Genomic DNA, 20,866 nt, shown 5'->3' on the forward strand with positions numbered 1-20,866 from the left:
TATCAAACGGGTTTCTGTTCTAGAAATAGAAATTTTTTGTCGTTATCAAACGGGTTTTTTTTCTCAGAAACTCATCCAGGAACCAGAAATAGAAAAATCTATTTCTGGTTCAGGAACTCATTCCGGAACAGAATGGTTATCATTCGCTACCCTAAACTTTGTTTTTCTAATGAAAATCCCTCAACTTTAGGTTAAGTACTAATTCTACCCGAAACTTTTTTGTCTCATAAAAAATTCCAGCTTTAGGTCCAGTTTCAATTTAACTCTATTTTTTTTGTCTCATAAAAGATCACAAACTTTTACATGAGTCCCAAATCTGCTTTCCTTTAACCCTCCGTCAAAATCGCGCTTAGTGATTTTGCACTCAGTCTTTGATCTCCTGTGCTTTCTCTCGGGCAAAAGGACACTATTGGTGCCATAACTTGTGTACGGAGATCACTTTGGTGCCATAACTTTTTTTCGGATCACTTTGGTGCCAAAATCGGAGAAAAAAGATCACTTTAGTGACTCCGGCCAAAATTCCGGCCAAAAAAAGAGCCACGTCAGATTTTCGGCGAGCCACGTCAGATTTCTGGCGAGCCATGTCGGCATCGGAAATTAATAAAAAAAGAGCCACGTCAGATTTCCAGCGGCCATGTCAGCATTGGCACAAAAGTGATCGTTTTTCAAGAAAGTTGGCACCAAAGTGATCCAAAAAAAAGTTATGGCACCAAAGTGATCTCCGTACACAAGTTATGGCACTTGTGGTGTACTTTTGCCCTTTCTCTCGTGGTTAGAGAGCTTGCGCTCGGGACGCTCGAACAGCTCGTGCTTTGGAGTTTTCCATCTCTCAGTTGTCAACAAAAAATTTTGGACAGAGGGTTAATGGAGGTAGATTCGTGATTCAAGTAAAATTTTGTGGTTTTTTGTGAATCTACAAAAATTTTATGGTAAAATTGGGATTGAACGGTAAAATTAGGACGAGACAAAAAGTTGAGATTTTTTATAGGACAAAAAAAGTTTTGGGTAAAATTAGGACAAGACCTAAAGTTTAGAGTTTTTTATGAGACAAAAAAAAGTTTATGGTAAAATTGGGATATAACCTAAAGTTGGAGGTTTTTTATGAGATAAAAGGTAAATTTGGGACAAAAAATAAAGTTTGAGGTTTTTTAGGGTATTAGGCCAGATATGTCTTTCCATTCTAAAGCTTTATATACTCTATTTGAATGTCCATATAGAATCTCTCTTACCCATTCGGGTCCTGATAATATACTGTCCCTAATAGATTCTCTCATGTGCATGGACATATCCACCATAATAGTGCACAACTAGGCCATCAGTATATCAAGATCAAAATCATCAAAGTCTTGTTTAATTGATTCGACTGATGCTACTTCATCATTATAAATACTACTTTCACCCCCTCCATATTACCTATGCCATTACACGAAATAAGAATGTAAACACATCTGATAAGGACTCCAATAATAATCAACAATAGCCGCAATGTCATTATAGTTGCATCATAAGAAAAAACCAAACAGTAGCCACAATGTCATTATAGTTGTATCATAAAAAAACCAAAGTCTCAAGTATAAAAGTCATACAATGAAATTAAGCCAAACATAAATCCATAGCATATTTCTCAACAACTATTTAAAGAGATTCAAGAAGTCCACGCCTCCTTTCAGGTAGAGATATGATGAAAGCCTCTTTCCAAGTGGCATTAAGACATGCCTGATTCATGGCTTTGTTGTAAAGATCATGCTCCAAGTTAGGCATGCCATTTAGGATGGCAACCACAACTCCTATGGAGTAGGGGTTTACAAGTGGTGGGGCATGTAAGGTGACGGAGCCACTTGTTGATTGACCCGTCCTGAATTTGATCATTTCTTGAATGGCTTTACATGTGCCACTAACACAATATGTGTTACTCTTTCTCCTCCTCTCGAAATTTGGAGTCCTATGTAACTTGTGCTTCTCACGAATTGGGGTGGCAGTCATGTCAGGTGTAAAGACTCCCTCATTAATATGGTGTTCATTAAATTCCTCTGAATCACCTACCGCAACACCACCACTAACACCATTGTCTTCTCCCTCCGACATCAACAAGTCTTCTACATTTCTTGCTGCATACTCCCCAGTAGCATATGTATCACCAAACACAATAAACAGCTGGGGATACTGAGGAAATCCATCATTCTTGAATTTAGCCCATTCGCTATTAACCTACACTTTTCACAATAATGACATACGTCAGCAACATCATTGAAACTTACATCCTTAATAAAAACAAAATGACCCAAGTAAAGTAATACCTTGATGTGAGACTCCCATACACTTGCATCGTCTACAGTAACCTTTTTATTTACATTATCCTATCCAAATCCAGATTGTGAAATAAGCTTCTTAAAACTACCATACTGTCTTTTTAGTTTGTTTATCCTGTTCTTCAACTAAATTACACTAAATTGGAATCCTGTTTGTTTATTGAATTCAGCACGTATGTTATTCCACCTTGCTTTGTTGAAAGTACAGGTGGTGCGATTTCCTTTTTTTACCTCTTCTACCAACAAACTTACAAGTAGATTAGTCAAAGGCTTGGTCCACTTTGCCATAAGAACCTCTTTGTTGGATATCATTTAACCTTAACTGGTTGAACATCAAATGAGCCATATCAGATGATATACCAATTCAAGTGCAGAAGCTTTGATGTCAAGATCACAATAATATATAATGACTGCTAATAAACCAAAATACATGAAGAAATTGAAAGAGAACATCCTCTTATCAGATCAAGCAAGCATATATTGCAAGCATACATGTATAGACCATACATCATGTGGTGTTTTCATCATACATGTCAAATTGTAATGTGCATAACACGACATCAATCAGATTAACGCACCGTTTTGCATCACCTAGCACGGGCACTTGATTAATTCGACTACTCTAGAGCAACTCAGGAGTTCAGAGCAAACAAGACCCATGAGTATCATTACTAGTTTTTTGCCAAATTATACTCGATTGTTATGAGTTAAGAAGCAACACACAAAACCCATGCAAAAGATTATTCATCCTCAGTAAATAAGAGTAATCTTTTGCTGAACGTTGTAGTGTCTAATGCAAGCACATGTTTCATAGTGCAAAATCTTTCAATTCAATTCTCAATGGAATTCTTAACAGAGTTCATCAATGACACAGAGCTCCGTACAGGACAACTTGACTAAAGAGAGGGAGAGAGCAGTGCCTTGTCTATGGGGTAAACTTTCTCTTTGTACCAAGCAAGTTTGTCGTGGAGAGAGAGAGGGACCAACTTGATCTTGTCTTGCAGTCCCTGCAACAACTCGACAGAAACCATGTTGGAGTTACAGAATAAAGGACTGAGAATCAGAAGAAAAGCAATATGAGAGAGAGAGAGAGAGAGAGAGAGAGAGAGAGAGAGAGAGAGAGAGAGAGAGAGAGAGAGAGAGAGAGAGAGAGACCTTGCAATTCCTAGTCATCTATACACGCTGGGCATAAGGGCTTCTATAAGTTATATACAACCTAGAAGACAAGGAGAAAGCCTTAGAATCTTAGGGTGTGAATGGTAACCATTCTGCTCCAGAAATCAAATTCTTGCCAGAAATTGATTTCTGGAATTCTTGCCAGAAATTAATTTCTGGAGGAGAAATCTGTTTGGTAAAACATGACTAATTCTGCTCCAGAAATTGATTTCTGGAACAGAAATCTGTTTTGATTTGTTGATTTTTTTTGCACCTAAAAAAATTTAAATTTTACTCAAAGTGGGTGGCCACATGTATTATAAGCCATTCTGTAAAGTTTTGAAATTTTTGATTTTTTTAAATTTTTTTTGGGCACCTAAAAAAATTTAAATTTCACTCAAAGTGAGTGGCCACAGGTATTCTAAGCCATTTTGTGAAGTTTTGAATTTTTTTATTTTTTTTATTTTTTTGGGCATCTCAAAAAATTTAAATTTTACTCAAAGTGGGTGGCTACAGATATTTTAAGCCATTCTATGAAGTTTTGAAATTTTTTATCTTTTTGGGCACCTAAAAAAATTTAAATTTCACTCAAAGTGGGTGGCCACAGGTATTTTAAGCCATTTTGTGAAGTTTTGAAAATTTTTATTTTTTTATTTTTTTTGGGCACCTCAAAAAATTTAAATTTCACTCAAAGTAGGTGGCCACAGGTATTTTAAACCATTTTGTGAAGTTTTGAAATTTTTTTATTTTTTTTGGGCACCTCAAAAAATTTAAATTTCACTCAAAGTGGGTGGCCACATGTGTTTTAAGCTATTCTGTGAAGTTTTGAAATTTTTGATTTTTTTTTAAAAAAATTCACTAAATTTCATATTTTCCCGAAATCTGGCTTTTTTTATTTTATGGAAATTTTTATGAATTTTTCTAGAATTTTTCAATTTTTATGCATTTTCTGAAAAAAAAAATTTGTGAGAAAATAGGGAGAATGCATTCCGGAATCAAGAAGCTACAAAAAGTAACTTCTCTTTTTCTTGCCAAAAACTCATTCCGGAATAAAAAATGCATTCTGGAATCAAGAATGCATTCTGGAATCAAGTATTTTTAACAAACACATTTTTATTCCAGAATGTAAAAATCGCTCCAGAATGCATTCCGGAAATTTTTTAACAAACGCCATTCTGTTCCGGAATGCATTCCGGAACAGAATTTTTATTCCGAAATGCATTCCATGCGCACCCTTATCGTCAAATGGTTGGGTGTTCTACAATACAGTGTGCAAACAAAAGCTGTAGAGACTACATAAATGTACTCATTCAAGAGATCTACCAAAAAAGGATAGAAAGCACTAATTCTAATAGATCCAAACTAATCACATATCAAAAGTATGTAAGCAATGTTGAAAACTCACGGTAGCACATGCTGACCCCGATAGTGATACGGATCGGCACATTGATTAGACGTAAAAATCACACGATACACTACTACCCGTCACATATTCTAGATGACAAGACAAGCAAATGGGCACTCATCCACCTGCAATCAAGCCCGAGTAGTTTTAGAATTAGTAAACCACTAAACCAGGCGCAATTCTCTGTTCTTGAAGCGGGAATTAGCCTTGCAATGAATGTAATCATGCAAAGCTAAGCAAATTGCTCCTTCTCTAACAACAAAAACATCAACGCAGAAGATGTGAATCAGCCTATCCAACGAATCATCCTTCTTCATTTTCTTCTCAGCTTTCGAGTTCATCAAAAAGAAAACACGAAACCGAAGCATGTCTCCGGCACGCTTTCACAGTCATGAGCCAACTAACGTAATCTAACAGATAGTACCAGAACACAGCCATCCGCTCCGACAAATTCCGCTCCAACAAATTCCACACGACACTCAAACACATTTGACAAGACCGCCCCATTCCGCACACAGAGAGCGCAAAGGCAACGGCGCTACGGCAGAGTCAAGGAACGAGGAAAGCGGCGCACCTGGAGCGAGACAGAGAGGAGACAAGGCGATGAGCGCTGCGACGAGAGGTGGAGCAACGGCAGTGGCGAGGAAACTAGCACGCTTGAGGTCCCAGGGGGACCTCCTTCTTCATCTCTTCCCGGCCCTCCTCCTCCTCCTCCGCACGTTCCTGTGGCGGTGAGGAGGACGGCATCGCGGCGAGGAGGACGACGTCGACGGCGGCGAGGACGGCGGCGACGAAGTCGGAGTCGCAACGAGGTGCCTAGTGTTTTTGTGGTCTCTCTTTCTGTTGAAGAGGTGGAGAAGAGTTCAAAGCCAGAAATCTTCGTCTTTGGTGGAAGTCTCTTTAGGCTGAAGAGATAGAAATTGTTTTTATTTGAAATAGAAAAGCAAACAATTTTTACTTCTGATTTCTGTTCCAAACCTATTTCTATTTCAAAAATTTATTTCCGAAATAAAGAATGAAAATTGTGTTACCAAATGGATGTCTATTCCAAACCTATTTTTGAAACAGAAATAGAGAAATAAAATGGTTATCATTCGCAACCTGAGTTACCAGATAAAAATTCACCCACCGCCTAGCCCGTCGCGTAAAACCGCCAAAAGAGCAAACTTAACCCCGTCGCCAAACACACCGGAAACGAAACGAATCCCAACATCGAATTACCCAATCCCGCTTCCCAAACACCCCCATTCTCCCTCCTCTCTCCCCTCCCTCTCCCTCTCTGCAAAAACCCTACTTCAACCCCCCTGATCACTGCTGCAATCCCCAAATCGGAGAAACCGGAGGAAGGGGGGATCGGAAATGTCGTCGATCCTCCTCCGATCTCGCGCCGCCTCGTTGCTCTCGAGGCGCGGCCGGCGGTCCCTGAGCTCCGACGCCCCCTCGATTCATCCCCACAAGGAGCCCATAGCCGCCGTCGCCTCCCGGACCCTCATTTCCGATCAGCCCCCGCCGCCCCCGCAGGAGCCGGCTCCGTCTCCCGCGGAGAAGAAGCCCCGGGGCTTCCTCAAGTACGGACTCGCCGCCGCCGTCACTGGCGTCGCCGCCGCCGCCGGCGTCGCCACCTACGGTCCGTCGGGAGCCTCGGTTTTTTTTTTTTTTTTTGGGGAGTGTTGATTGCTGATCGTTTTGCTGGAGTTGTTGTGTTCCGGTGTTTCCTCTAGTTGTCATGGGGAGCTGAAGAGTTTCGATGTCTCTAGCATTATCGATCGTACGTCTCGTGCGTGAAAGTTTTGAGGTTACCGATGGTTATGCTGATAGCCAATTGACAGTGTCTGGTGCATTTGAGTGTGATTGGTGTAGGTGTTATAGGCTAAAGGATGAGCTTTTTTAGCTTCGGATTGTAGGAAGAGTGCGGAGGGTTGACGTGCTTTGATTTTCTTGTTATTTCCAATCGCAGCATACTCTTTGGACGAAATAGATGAGAAAACAAAGGCATTTCGGAGTTCGATCCATTACGATACGAAAGACTCTGATTCCGCAGTTGATGTGAGTGCGGCTCTCTCCTTGAATCCCCGGTTGCGAGAAATAACATTTATTGTTAACTTCACGAGGAGTAAAATTGTGAAATACGCATTGCTTTTTTCCTCACTTTTTCGGAAACTTATGGTGACTTTCATGCGACTAAGCATAATTCTGCACCTTTTCCAATATTTGATGATGAGTGTGATTTTGTTTTGGCTCTCTTCCAATCATCTGTAGACATTGGTATGGAAATCGTCTATTGTGTATGGATCCCAGAAAAATAGTTTAGTAAATTGTAAGTTAACGAAAGGATTGGGATTTGAAGACTTCTTTTCTCAGAATTATTGGAGTGATTGGTGCGATATATATCCTTTGATTCAAGGATTTCTATCCGTGATACTACATAGGCCCAATTCATTTTTTTTTTCCAAAAATGTATGCAAATTGGGTTAAGATGCTTTTCTTTTGGGGCTTTCGTTATATTACCTGCATGTGAAGTTTTCACCTTTCACACTGCTTTTGTCGCAATGCTGCTAGCTGCTACCCTGAAAATACAGAGGATATGTTTTGATAGTAACAACTTCATTTTTTGTTACTAATTTTCTTTTGTAGAAGTTCCAAGGGCTACTTTACTCTGCTGCTATGACAGGTTAGTTCTCTTCATTTCAGTGTTGTTTTGCACTGTTATGATCCTACTTGGCCATGGCAAGTTATTCCTTGGTGTATATCTCCGCACACACAGCAGTTGAGATGACTGGTTAATGTGCATTTCCAAATTTTTTCTTCACTCAAGTGTAAATGTATTCTTTCATAAATCCTTTTGTGGGCGTCCAATTGCATATTTAGGGGATAGTTTTCCTTTTAATATGTTGCAAGCATGTTATATATCTGCGGGCTTTTCACTGCCTGTAGTCATCAATCATCATTTTTGTTTTACAATTTTCCTTTTGAGTTCTTAGGGCGTTTTTTGTTTAGACATTTAAGAGGCAAAAAGTGCGTTTTTCCCCCAGCAAAATTGAAATATTATTCAAATTTCAAAATATTATGAAGAATATTACATACAAATTTACTTGTCATCCGTTTATATACTGTGAAAGGCTTTAGGTGTTTCGTGACAAAAAAGTCAAATACATGATTTGCAAGATATAAAAAAAAAGCAAAAGGAAAAAGTATATTGTAAACACACCTTTAGATTGCTATGTTGACACGTGTAATTTGGGAAAAGGTTGTTGCTCAGCTCGTTGCTCAGCTGATGATTTCTGTTAACTTTAACTGTTATATATTCTTAAAGTAATGGCTTGTTTGTTTAGTACTTTTTTGCTTTCCCGCCAAAATTTAAAATATTATACAAATTCTAAAAAAGTATGACAAAATATTATGCGAATATCAGCGATTGTATATTGCAAAATTTTCAGTTGATTAGGGTTGAAAAAGAAAATCAAAGTGCGTCCACTGCAAGATTTAGATTAAGCAAAAAAGGGAAAGTAAAAGTCTATTTAGATATGCCCTAAATAAGCTTGGAGTATGTGGTCAAATTACCCTCTTTTCTAAACTAAAAAGATTAGCTGCTGAGAAGGGGGTGACAATTTCTCCTTGGAAGTCTAATGGTTTATTTAAAGTGATAGATCTTAAACAGAGAAGAATCCTCATTAGCAATGATCCCCCAACAAATTTTAAATGTTATCTGGTAGGCATTTGTGCAGAGGCTAAGATTAGAATTTTGTTAGCAGAAATTGGCTCAAGCCAACCTCCAAATATAATGTAAATATTTGTCATATCAACTAGAACTGGCAGTCAGGAGTTTCATTTAGCAACCTATTGAATTTATTTTGGCCATTTATCCCCTATCCTTTACATTCTTATGGATATTGAGTATATTGTCATCTTGGTGATTTGCAGTACCTGCCAAAGCTATTGAGCTTTATTTGGATTTGAGAAAAGTAATTGAAGACCAAATTCAAGTAAGCCTAATGAATACTCGATGCATCTTATCATCCAGGGGCATTTCTTGTGTGCTTGATTATGTTGTCATAAATTGGTCACAGGGTTATACGGAACCGACATCAGATAAGCTTCTTCCGGATTTGCATCCAATGGAGCAGCATGTTTTCACACTTGTTCTAGATTTAAATGAGACATTGGTTTACTCTGATTGGAAGGTAAGCTACGCTGTGGTGATCTGTCCTTGCACTGTTCTCTTGAGGACTAGCTATGTATCCATATTTTCCTAAGTATCTGCATTAATTTTACTTGCGAAGGCATCATTCAAGGATTAGAAGTTTCTGTACATATACCTATCTACTGATTTGCAGATGACTTTACTTTATCATGATTGTTTTATTGGGAATAAGCAATTCTTTCAATCATGTTTTAATTTTAGAACTATTTTTTTTTTCCACTTGAAAGCGTGACAGAGGCTGGAGAACATTCAAAAGACCTGGTGTAGATGCCTTCTTGGAACATCTGGGGAAATTCTATGAAATTGTCATCTACTCGGACCAGCTGCAGATGGTATTTGGATTTTCTATCCTTAAATTGGACGAACCTCAAATGTGCTCTTCTGCTTTGATGCTCATTCTATTCATGCATCTAACTTGGCCCATGGATTTTGCAGTATGTCGATCCTGTTGTTGAAAGGCTGGATGGGAAACAGTGTATACGCTATAGGCTGAACAGAGGTGCAACCAAGTATCAGGATGGAAAGCACTATAGAGTATGTTAAATTGGTTATTCTAAACTCTCCCCAACCAATGATCTTCTCGTATGATCTTCATCTGGTTGATAACGTCATGTTAGATCGCTAGTCATTATTCTCATTTCGACACAGATTTTCTTTTTTTATGCACTTCTTGTTCTTATAACCTTGTCCAACTTTCATAATCTTCATGATCTATGTCAAACTTTTTGTTTTCCCTGAAGAAACAGCTAACAGTGTCCTCATCCATGTAGCTTTTTTTCCTCATCTTTAAGGTCTTTTAGGCCATTCTCCTTTTAAATGGCTTGTTCAGTGATATGTTTTTTTTTGCATTAGCCATTGTCTACTGTTTTGAATCCCATAGTTTCTCAAGAATTTCGACGATCCACTGCTGCAGGACTTTTCTGTTTCTTGATTGAGTGTCTTTCTTTCCTGAATCTTCTTTTCTCCTTGTGTAAGATTTAGAAAAACTCTGTATTAGGCTCAGCTTTTGGTATACCTTCCATGGCAGGATCTTTCAAAGCTTAATAGAAATCCTGGAAAAGTCATTTATGTTGGTGGCCATGCACGAGAATCATGTCTTCAGCCTGAAAATTGTGTTGAAATTAAACCTTGGAAGCTCGAAACAGACGACACAACACTTTTGGATCTTATTCCATTTCTTGAATGTAAGATTTTTGTAAATGCGTAGGGTTTTTATGATTATATGTACTTGATCAACAATATGCTCATTATTCTCATTAAAACTCAATGGCATCTCTGAAATGTTTCATGTAGTTGTTGCCACAAGACAACCGACAGATATTAGACCAGTGCTAGCATCTTATGAGGGGACTGATATTGCCCAGGAGTTCATCAAACGTTCTCAAGAGCATCAAAGGTACAAATTCTGTATTGAAACAGAGCTCGGACATCGTGAGGTTTTGTCTCTATATGTTGCATCTTATCTATGCTGTGTATACGTAGTTTTTGTAGGCAGGAACGACCCATCTCTGGATATTCTTTATAATGCAGTTCTTTTCCTGCGCTATTTATTAATCACTTGAGTATGATTGATGGCATTGATTTGCTATCTATCCTTTTCTTTTTAATTGCCATCACGCGAAGCATTTTTCCTTTAATCTCCTCGGTGTAGTCTTGTTTTATTTTTTGAGGCAGACTGTTTTTTCCTTCTTTTTTCTCCTAAGCATGCCTAGATCTATCTTATTGAAGACTCTCAGACTTAGGACTGTCATCACCTTGGCGTTTTGTAAATGTTGTCAAGAGTGAAGTAATATTCTTTTAAGAAGGTGAAATAGGTGGTCCTGACATTGTGTGCTGTTTCTGTGCAATTCCCAAGTGCATATTCAATTATCCAAAATCCACATTGTGTCTTACTGTCCTTCAATTTTTGTCATCATTGAAAGTGGCCGATATTCTGTTTTTTTTTCGGTCAGACGAAAGTGGCCGATCGCTCGATTCCTTTTGTATGCTAGTCCCTGTTTCATTGGAGTTGCCCTAGTGGCTCCTGTAGATTTTGCCAGTATTGCCACTTTCCTTTTCTTTTTCTTTTTTGGTTGAAGAATTTACTGATTTCTCCGAAATTGGTTTATTCTCATGCATGCCAATGGTTAAGTCCATACTTGCTCTGGAGGTATTATATGAGTAATACAGTTGAAATAAAACTGTTTAAATGACTTTCTGAGTCTTTGGTTGGTCATCAATGCAGGCGAATGCAGGAACAGAGACAAACCAGAAGCTTTTGGCGACGTTGAGGGTCCAAACGACGTTGGAAAGACGACAAAGAGTTTCATAAACTACTCGGATGATAAAACTAGATCAGTGTGAAAGGCATCATTGTAGAGGTTGACATACCGATTTTTCCTTTGCAACTTTGCAATTAGACAGCGATTTCAGCTGGAAGATTTTGATTTCTGAGAACCGAGCATATGATTTAGAAAAACTAACCAGGCAACTTGTAATCTGTGCCGTATTGATATCTTTTTGCAGTCGGTCAGGCGTTTTGCTTCACTCTTGTTTACACAATTTTGCTTACCAAAGTTGCCATTGCGCCATGGATAGTCCCCTATACATTCTGCAGTGATTAGGATCAGATCCGGAAAATTTATCCTTTGACTATCTATAGTAATGAACAATTTGTGACTGAGTCAGGCTCAGTTTTGTGGAAGTTGCTTGTTCTTGTGTTCATACTTATGACCCTATTCTCTTTTTTTTTCTTCTTCCCCTTTTTCCTTTGACGTGATTTTACTCTAACAATGTAAGAGGCAGGACTCTTCTTGTTTGGCGTGTTCTTGGCGGTCCATTTGATGCGTCTTCCGATTGGGATTGGGATTGGGATTGGGACTGGGACTGGGACTGGGGGGGTTCATAATTGTTTTCGGGGTGGCCCTACCAAATGTGAATGGTTGTGAATTTGGTCTTCTTGTTAGGACCGGAAAGAAAGATTGGGTAATGAATCGCTGCCGTCCATGCTTTTTCCAAGTGAGAGGAGAACCTACACGTAATGTGAAAAGCTCTGGCCCGGAGAAGAGCTCAGCTTCACGCCAACGCTAAGAAGGACATGCGCGTGGACCTCCCGTTAAGTTCTTCTCATGTCAATCATCTACCCCGTCCCCATTTGGATCAATTTGTTGATGGTGATTGGAATGGGAGCCGATCATTGGATTATATCCGAAGATCCGCGGTTAAACATTAGCCCTCTGTGCCGGGGCTTGCCGAGTAAACCTTGCTTTTGCTCGAATGGGCACGCACTGTTCGTTTTGACGGAGACTAACTTTGACGAACATGTTCTGCGTACACCGACATGTGAATTCGTACTCTTCATGATTGTTAGAATTTAAAAGTTTTTTGTCATTTTTTGTGAACATTTTTTCTGTTTAAGCAAAACCGAACAAAGCTAAATTCGAGCTTCATGAGCCTGCCTCTTTTGATGGAGAAGATATATGGTGGTTTGCGAATGCCATGTCACCGGCTGACATGGCGTGCATTTGTTCACTCTGAGCCAATTAGAAATTAACACGTATATGTATATATTGACGTGGAATTAGATATAAAAAAAAAAAAGAAATCTCTATACATCTCTCTTCCTCCTCCCCATTGCAGCCACCATGAGCCCACATTGGCGGAGTAATCGGCGCCTCCCGGACACGGTCACACTCCAAATTTGTCATGGCGCCAAGGTTTGTTGCGGCCATGGCTCCGCGATTCCAGATCTAGACACGACCCTCCTAGTCTGTCGCGGCCATAGCTTTACGGTTCCATATCTAGACGTGACCATTGCTCTAGATCTGTCGCGTCTGCGTTGCGCAGAAGGGGATGGTCATTGGTCGAGTTGGGAGGTGGCCGGAGAGACGGTGGCCGTGATGGAGACGAAGAGAGAGAAAACCCGTATTTTTTAATTTTTTTTCCCTTCCGAGACACGTGTCGATTTCCAATTGCACCAACTCAGATTAATGGACGTCACGTGAGCTGGTGAGTTGGCATTCACAAACCACCCTTTTGATATGACATATACTAAGGTTATAAAGAAAGGAAAAGAGCAAGAAGCGACGGCATCCGTGTATGACGGTCCAAGATGGGTCGCCACATCGATACCAACTATATGATAAGAAATCGAAATGGGCTTATTATTGTATTAAGCTCTGTGTTTTGTGTACTTGTACACACGGTAATCATTACTCGTTTGGTGATAATAATCACGCAATTAAATTAAACGACACCAGAATTTCTCCTTGGAAAACAGCCCATCTTTACCTGTCGCTGCTCGTACTTCTGCCCAATTTCAGCCGTCCCCGTTGCGTGGTCTTTGTACTTCCTCTGTTTCTCCTTAAACGATCTCTCTGCATATTGTACTGCAAAATTGTTACCAATTCCTCTTAAATGTGAACCCCCCCCCCCCCTCGGGCCTTCCACGCCATCCCCTCTCGGCCCCCGAACGATGTCTCGCTCCCTCCTCCTCTTCCTCTCCCTCCTCCTGTCCCTCCTCCTCGCCGCCGCCGCCCATGGCGGGGGCCACGACGACGGGGACTCCTCCTTCTCCTTCTCCGGGGAGGACCAGAACGTTGACCTGCGGTCCAAGTCCCTGATCCTCGCGAAGATCTGGTGCCTCATCCTGGTCTTCGTCGGCACGTTCGCCGGCGGCGTGTCCCCGTACTTCCTGAAGTGGAACGAGGCGTTCCTGGTCCTGGGCACCCAGTTCGCCGGGGGGGTGTTCCTGGGGACGGCGCTGATGCACTTCCTCAGCGACGCCAACGAGACGTTCGGCGACCTGACGGATAAGCAGTACCCCTTCGCCTTCATGCTCGCGAGCGCCGGATACTTGCTCACCATGCTCGCCGACTGCGCTCTCTCCTACGTCTACGGCAAGAAGGAGGGACAGAGCAGTCGCTCCACTGGCGATTTGGAGGTCCAAGGTAAATGGAAAACAAAACCTGCTTTGTGTCCTTGCTTATCTTTCATTTTTTTTTTGCTTTCGTCTTCCCTCTTTCATCGTTCGGATTCCCATTATGAATGCACGTGGAGGGGTCGATTGCTTGAATTTAATCGTTGCCTGCAAACTCTGTTTTTGCTCTGTCATGTGGCATCAGAGACAGAGTACAGTCATTGCTTGAGCTTGAATCTGCCAAAACGGACCAAGGACCTTGAACATGGGCGTTGTTTCGTCCTAGTGAGTGGAAGTAGAAGAGTTTCGATGAATTTAAAGTGAAATTTTCCAGAAGCAGAGTCTAATCGCTCAAGTTTACCGGTGCTCTGTTTTTGGTAGGTGAGAATTGTAGGGGAAGGCAAAGATATTTTTTTCCTTTGTTTTGACTTGTCAACCTCCAGACCAGTGGGCCCATCGATCCTGCCTTGTTAATTCCGAAATTGAAGCTTTTTAGAGGTTGCCGTTGGTCCACCGTGCTTTCATTTGTCTCCATTACGCAGAGCCGATTGACCCTCTTGATAACCGAAACAGGGTGCTCTTGCACGTATAGGTAAAAATCGGATTTTTAAGATCAAATCGTTCGTCTACTACAGTAACTGATAAGAGAGAATTTAATGCCTACTTTGAAAGATTTTTACCTTTTCATTGAATCGGAACCATTCAAGGTTTTCAAGTTTTTCCTCAGCTCAGCTGTCTGTGTGCAGAAAAATGATGTGCAAAACATTATATTGACGATCGGATCCGAGGAAAATCTTTGAAATCTTTCCATTTTTATAGCAGGAAGCACTGTGCAGGGAAAGGACAGCAGCGCAAACGGAGCGACCCATCATCACCTCGCGAGCACCGCCGTAGGATCGCTCAGCGACAGCATCCTGTTGATCGTCGCCCTCTGTTTCCACTCGGTCTTCGAAGGCATCGCCATTGGAGTCGCAGAGACAAAGGCAGATGCGTGGAAAGCCCTGTGGACCATTTCCCTCCACAAGATATTTGCAGCAATCGCAATGGGCATCGCCCTCCTGAGGATGATGCCCAACAGGCCTCTCTTGTCGTGTGTTTCGTATGCATTCGCTTTCGCGATCTCAAGCCCCATCGGCGTGGCCATAGGGATCATAATAGACGCCACCACGCAGGGTGCGGTCGCAGATTGGATCTATGCCATCTCGATGGGTTTGGCTTGCGGCGTGTTCGTCTATGTTTCCATAAACCACTTGCTTTCCAAAGGGTACGTGCCGCGGAGGGCGGTCTCCGTGGACACCCCCATTCATAAGTTCTTGGCCGTGACGCTTGGGGTCGGGGTGATTGCCGTCGTGATGATCTGGGATACCTAAGGACACTACGTCCCTCCAACGCTGTGTTCTTATTAGGGGGAAAAAACAAAAGCAAATACCACGGTTCGGGCTCCAGATACTTGTGTAGTGTAGACAGGAGAGAAATGTTGGATATAACTGCTGAATTGGTGAAATATAAGCTGCTGAGGTTTGTCAGTGTGCTGATGAGGTTTTGATTACGAGCATACTTGACCACTTGATAGTCAGAAATTCCCAAAGTACATTGCAATGCACATTTTGTTCTGTATCTTTTACACTCACAAAAGTCAAAAGTAATGCCCCGAGATGATTCTTCCAGGGGTAAAAATCTGGTTATACAGCAAATTGGAGTACAATTCCACAAGATTTGAATGAGTTGTTGCAGAATTATCCCAATACAGTATGGTTCATATTATGTCGTACAGGACTTAAGGTTGCGATCCCGGGGAAAAATGTGATTGAATTCACGTCTAAATGAACGGACCGCACTGGTAGGTACAAATTTGATAAATGACCAGAACAGCAGCATCTGGCCTCAACGGCAACTTACCATGATGGTCAAGCAAGTGGCATTATCAACTGAGCGAGGGTAGTTCCATGCAAGAAAATTGGAAGCCAATACTTTATAGCCTCCCAATTGGAGAAATTTCTCAAAGCAAAATGACTCAATGACTGGGCCAGCTCGGTGCCCGAGAATGCAGCCTACAAACCAATTTGGACCACATTAGAATTTGGATATCGCCATGCAGATGTATGCATCCCCTTTTGGACAGTTAACAGATGATCAACTTGGGGAGAGAGAGAGAGAGAGTACACAATCAAAAGATTGCTTGCTTACCAATCCCCTGCCCGAGTGAAAAGCGCATAACAGTGGCACCAATCCCTGCTCCGATCGAAGCAAAAATCAAGGAAGCACTACAGTCTACATCTTGCAGTAGCTAGATAGACCTTCCTCCCGAGAATTATAACCTCTTCTACTGTATCGACTTCGTCATCCTCTTCCTTGGACTTGAATATACCGGACAAGCTTTGGTAAGTTTCAATTCCTACTTGAACGAGCCATGTTGCCGCAGTTCCTAGCAACTGCCCTGTTAAGGTACATGATTGGCAGAAATGATAGGATAGATGGTCAAGCAAGTCATGCAGCAGTGAAGAAAGTTGTGGATATAAAGCAATTGACCTCTAAATGTTGTCGTGCTAACACTCCATATATGAACTAGAGTTGACATCCCTCTTTGTGCCTTGCGTGTGGTGGATTTGGGAACATTTGAACATAGTCTAGAAAAAATTGGTTGGGTGACGGTGGATCAATTCACGCATATGCTGATTTGTATGAGAAAAGTACCTTTAAGAAGTTTCCATGCCATTCTTTGTGAAACGCACGGACAGCAAGCAAGACTTTCCAAAACCCGTCTGGTAGTTACGACTGTGCTCTGGAGACGGACGTCAAAATTGATTAGTTTACTGGATAGAAAAACTTACGGTCTTTCTTTTTTCTTTCTCTCAAACTTTTTTCTTCAAGAGAGAATCGACAATGAATGAACCATACCTTGCCGCTAAGTCCCACAAGACATTGAACTTTAACAATACTATCATTGTCATAGCTCTGTAATCAAACGAAAGAGACCATAAACATGACGCCGGAAAGCCTGGAAGGTGTATTCCACAATCCATATCTAAAAGTATGATGAAGAATACTAATAGCACAGAACTGTCCAATGGCTGAAAGACTTTCTACCATTAAGCAGACCTAAGTGATTTTCAAACTCAAACTACTACCTAAAAATTCCAGAAGGCTTTTCATGTCTGTTATAAATTGCCAACCATATTAGAATGGACAAAATCATAATGTAGAAGTGGTAAAAAAGTCAAGTAAAATGCCATTTCCATAATTCTATTACACCTACATGATTAGAATTTAATATTGGTTCTCAAATAGATGGAATCTTCAGTTACGTTTCTTTACACATTTAACCCCCTTTCCCCCCTCTAGTTGTTTACATGAGATGTGCACTTTTCAGCCAGTAAAAGAGAATCATACTTAGCAATCGGATGGAAAGCTATCACAGTGTTCTTAACTGCCTTCAAGAATTAGGAGACATACGCACTCACCTCCCGAATGATCTGTTTGACAGAATTCTTGAAGGGAACGACCGAATTTTAATGTGCTTTTCGATGGATCCTGCAGGAAGTTATCATCCTCTTCCTCCTGGATACTGGACTGCAAAAGAGGCAAATAAGACTGTAGAAAAGACCTTAACGAAGTCAAGGCAACGCCCTAAACTCGAGCTGAAAACAGAGGCTTCATCTCTATTATGTACATCTTGGTGCCATGTTTCACAGATTGGTCGTGCAGTATATCCTCGAAATTACTTCGCGTACTAGAAACATAATCTTCAGACCATGCTGTCCAGCATCGCAGTATGCGACAGGAAATCTAAAATTGCTGCACGAGAATCATGAATCAGATATCATGCAAAATAAAGGAGAGAAGGAAGAAAATTTCAGCTAAAAGGCGAGTACAGACAAACAAATATTGCAGCCGAGCAGAGTCAAATTTTTAAACACTGAAATTTGAAAGAAGTAAGAAAGTATGCATATGTATTTCTTTTTCGGGCCAATAGCGGCTCGTCCCTCATAATCATACTGGGGTTTGAGTGAGCATGTTTCCTGGTGTATCGCCCACGTAAATCCATTGTCGTTCTGGTAAATTGGAAGGTACCTAATGGATCCTCCGACGTGAAGGGCTGAAGCTTTGGCTGGTGAGAAATTCTGGTCACAGTCACCCCACCCTGTCGGTACAATGTTCTTCACATGGATATCAAATTTGGGAGGCTTTAATTATTTCACAGGGTAGGCAAACTTGCCATAACTTTCCACTATGCTGATCAAGTGCTGCTACACCAGGGTCACCTTCTTCATATCGTTGCTTCAAGGATTTCTTTTGCATAGATCTCTTATTTGGGAAGGCAACTCGATCGAACACACTCGGTAGATGACTTTCATTGGTAGGAATAGGTTCACAGGTAACCTTTCTATCTCAGCCTGGCTGGTAGCACTTTCATTTTACCTTTAGCCGAATCATAGTTCTCTGCATCGATATCCTGCCTGCATCGTCGACACAGATTTCTCTGAGGCTATTTCCCGTTGAACTTAGCCAACACATATTGACTGTTTGCGGGAATGAATCAGTGTCGACTTCCATTTTCCCTTTTCCCTTGTCATCGATAAACTTGATTTTTCCTTGTCGACTAGCTTTTGAAATTGTCTTCTTGAAAACAATAAAATTGACTGTGTTGTGGCTCCCTGAATTGTGCCATTTGCAATATCTTTTGTTTACTAAATTATATTTGTTTGAGATAATTTGGACTTCATTTAATTTTATAAAGCCATCTTTCAAAAGCAAGTCGAAGATTTCATCCTATTTATTGATGTCAAATAAGTATACTTGTGTGTTTAGCCCTAGCTATCATTGGTTTTTTTTATTTGGGCCTGTTATGCCTCAATGTTGGACGAACATAAAGCTTAACGAGCACCGTTTTAACTACGACCGCTTCCTTATTTTCATCGTAGTCGTAGTCATTTTCCGACTGATAGTTATCCATCGAGGCCACATTTTGTTTAAAAGCCCTATGTGGCTTCTCATCGCTTTCTTTTTAAGTAGCTTCTCGTATTTGGACACTCTTGTCGCTAATTAAAACAAATTGGCAAAGTCCTGGCCTTGAAATCTTTCAAAATGTTGAATTTCAACCCAGGCCAAATTTGTAAATTCTGTTTTTTGAGAGTGAGATTAGGCTTATTAAATTGAGTAATAAACTGATCGACTGACTCATTAGTATATTAATAGAGCCTAGCCAAGTTAGCGATCGGTACCTCAGGTATTGTTTAATAAAACTGAGAATGGAATAATTGTCTTTCCATCTCTGCTTAGTCATACACCAAGTTTGGTGGTAAATTAGAAAGCAGGTAAATGCAGTTTTTGATAAGACAAAAGAAACATTTTATGCCTTAAAAACTCATTAATACCTGCTACCACATTGGTCCACAAATCGACCAACATGTTCAATTGTAGATTGGTCATTTTCGCCACTAAAAATGACGAAATCAGGGATCTTAAAGCCTTTAGGAAAAGGCTAATTATCGACCCATTCAAGATACAGTTTCCTACGTATAGGTCTCACAACTCCTCCATCCAATCACAATCATTGCATTACCTCTTTAGTAATTTGGGCTATATCTAAATTTGAGATTCATGAGCCTGCCACTTTTGATGGAGAAGATATATGGTGGTTTGCGAACGCCATGTCACCAGCTGACATGGCGTGCATCTATTCACTCTGAGCCAATTAGAAATTGACACGTATATGTATATATTGACGTGAAATTAGATATTAAAAAAAAAAAGAAATCTCTACACATCTCTCTCTTCCTCCTCCCCATTGCAGCCACCATGAGCCCACACTGGCGGAGTAATCGGCGCCTCCCTCTGCTGTTGCTACCGGCGGAGTCGCCATGGACCTTGCCTTCAAGGCTCATGGCCATATGGACAAGCTCCAAATCTAGAAGTTTGTAGTCTTAGTGCTTGCCTCCGTCAAGGGTTTCACTAGATCTGGAAGTTCTCCGTCGTATGTTGTCCTAGCTCGTTTATGGCCGATGTCTCCAGATCTGACTCGGACACGGTCACGCTCCAAATTTGTTGCGGCCAAGGCTCCAGATCTGGACATGGTCATGGCTCAAAGGTCTTTAGCGGCCATGGCTCCGCGGTTCCAGATCTAGACACAACCCTCCGAGTCTGTTGCGGCCATAGCTTTACGGTTCCATATCTAGACGTGACCATGGCTCTAGATCTGTCGTGTCTGCGTTGCGCAAAAGGGGATGGTTATTGGTCGAGTTGGGCGGTGGCCGGAGAGACGGTGGCCGTGATGGAGACGAAGAGAGAGAAAACCCGTATTTTTAATTTTTTCCTGTCCGAGACATGTGTCGATTTCCAATTGCACCAACTCAGATTAATGGACGTCACGTGAGCTGGTGAGTTGGCATTCGCAAACCATCCTTTTGATAAGACATATACTAAGGTTATAAAGAAAGGAAAAGAACAAGAAGCGACGGCATCCGTAAGATGGTCCAAGATGGGTCGCGACATCGATACCAACTATATGATAAGAAATCAAAATGGGCTTATTATTGTATTAAGCTCTGTGTTTTGTGTACGTGTACACATGGTAATCATTACTCGTTTGGTGATAATAATCACGCAATTAAATTAAACGACACCAGAATTTCTCCTTGGAAAACAGCCCATCTTTACCTGTCGCTGTTCGTACTTCTAACTAATTTTAGCCGTCCCCATTGCGTGGTCTTTGTACTTCCTCTGTTTCTCCCTAAACGATCACTCTGCATATTGTACTGCAAAATTGTTACCAATTTCTCTGAGGCTATTTCCCGTTGAACTTAGCCAACACATATCGACTGTTTGCGGGAATGAATCAGTGTCGACTTCCATTTTCCCTTTTCCCTTGTCATTGATAAACTTGATTTTTCCTTGTCGAC

General features: G+C 41.0%; 3 protein-coding genes across 6 annotated transcripts; 2 read left to right on the forward strand and 1 right to left on the reverse strand.

Annotated features, from left to right (window-relative positions):
- Window positions 1–1,588: 1,588 nt before the first annotated feature.
- On the reverse strand, window positions 1,589–5,507 carry LOC115689397 (uncharacterized). The gene is made up of 2 exons (XM_030615417.2): window positions 5,444–5,507; window positions 1,589–2,208 (listed from the first exon to the last, which is right to left on the reverse strand). The coding sequence occupies exon 2, from the start codon at window positions 2,083–2,085 to the stop codon at window positions 1,636–1,638; it is 450 nt and encodes a 149-aa protein (XP_030471277.1). The 5' UTR covers window positions 2,086–2,208; window positions 5,444–5,507; the 3' UTR covers window positions 1,589–1,635.
- Window positions 5,508–6,112: 605 nt separating this feature from the next.
- Window positions 6,113–11,753, forward strand: LOC115689366 (mitochondrial import inner membrane translocase subunit TIM50). Of its 3 annotated transcripts, none has more exons than XM_030615379.2 (10): window positions 6,116–6,496; window positions 6,827–6,915; window positions 7,504–7,540; window positions 8,791–8,852; window positions 8,937–9,050; window positions 9,298–9,402; window positions 9,506–9,604; window positions 10,098–10,254; window positions 10,364–10,466; window positions 11,295–11,753. In XM_030615379.2, the coding sequence occupies exons 1-10, from the start codon at window positions 6,229–6,231 to the stop codon at window positions 11,338–11,340; spliced, it is 1,080 nt and encodes a 359-aa protein (XP_030471239.1). In that variant the 5' UTR covers window positions 6,116–6,228; the 3' UTR covers window positions 11,341–11,753. The 3 variants fall into 3 exon arrangements, 2 of the variants coding, with proteins under 2 accessions (XP_030471239.1, XP_056177127.1); XM_056321152.1 differs by having other exon boundaries at window positions 7,504–7,530; window positions 8,790–8,852; XR_008818779.1 differs by lacking the exon at window positions 10,098–10,254 and having other exon boundaries at window positions 6,113–6,496.
- A 1,719-nt stretch (window positions 11,754–13,472) lies between these two features.
- On the forward strand, window positions 13,473–15,499 carry LOC115689367 (zinc transporter 2). 2 transcript variants are annotated; one of them, XM_030615381.2, is made up of 2 exons: window positions 13,473–13,998; window positions 14,790–15,499. In XM_030615381.2, the coding sequence occupies exons 1-2, from the start codon at window positions 13,524–13,526 to the stop codon at window positions 15,335–15,337; spliced, it is 1,023 nt and encodes a 340-aa protein (XP_030471241.1). In that variant the 5' UTR covers window positions 13,473–13,523; the 3' UTR covers window positions 15,338–15,499. The 2 variants fall into 2 exon arrangements, with proteins under 2 accessions (XP_030471241.1, XP_030471240.1); XM_030615380.2 differs by having other exon boundaries at window positions 13,475–13,998; window positions 14,787–15,499.
- Window positions 15,500–20,866: the final 5,367 nt, after the last annotated feature.

The sequence above is a fragment of the Syzygium oleosum genome, unplaced genomic scaffold (genome assembly GCF_021117445.2).
Source record: "Syzygium oleosum isolate NSW1041296 unplaced genomic scaffold, Sole_v2.1 Sole_v2.22, whole genome shotgun sequence".
Classification (NCBI taxonomy): domain Eukaryota; kingdom Viridiplantae; phylum Streptophyta; class Magnoliopsida; order Myrtales; family Myrtaceae; genus Syzygium; species Syzygium oleosum.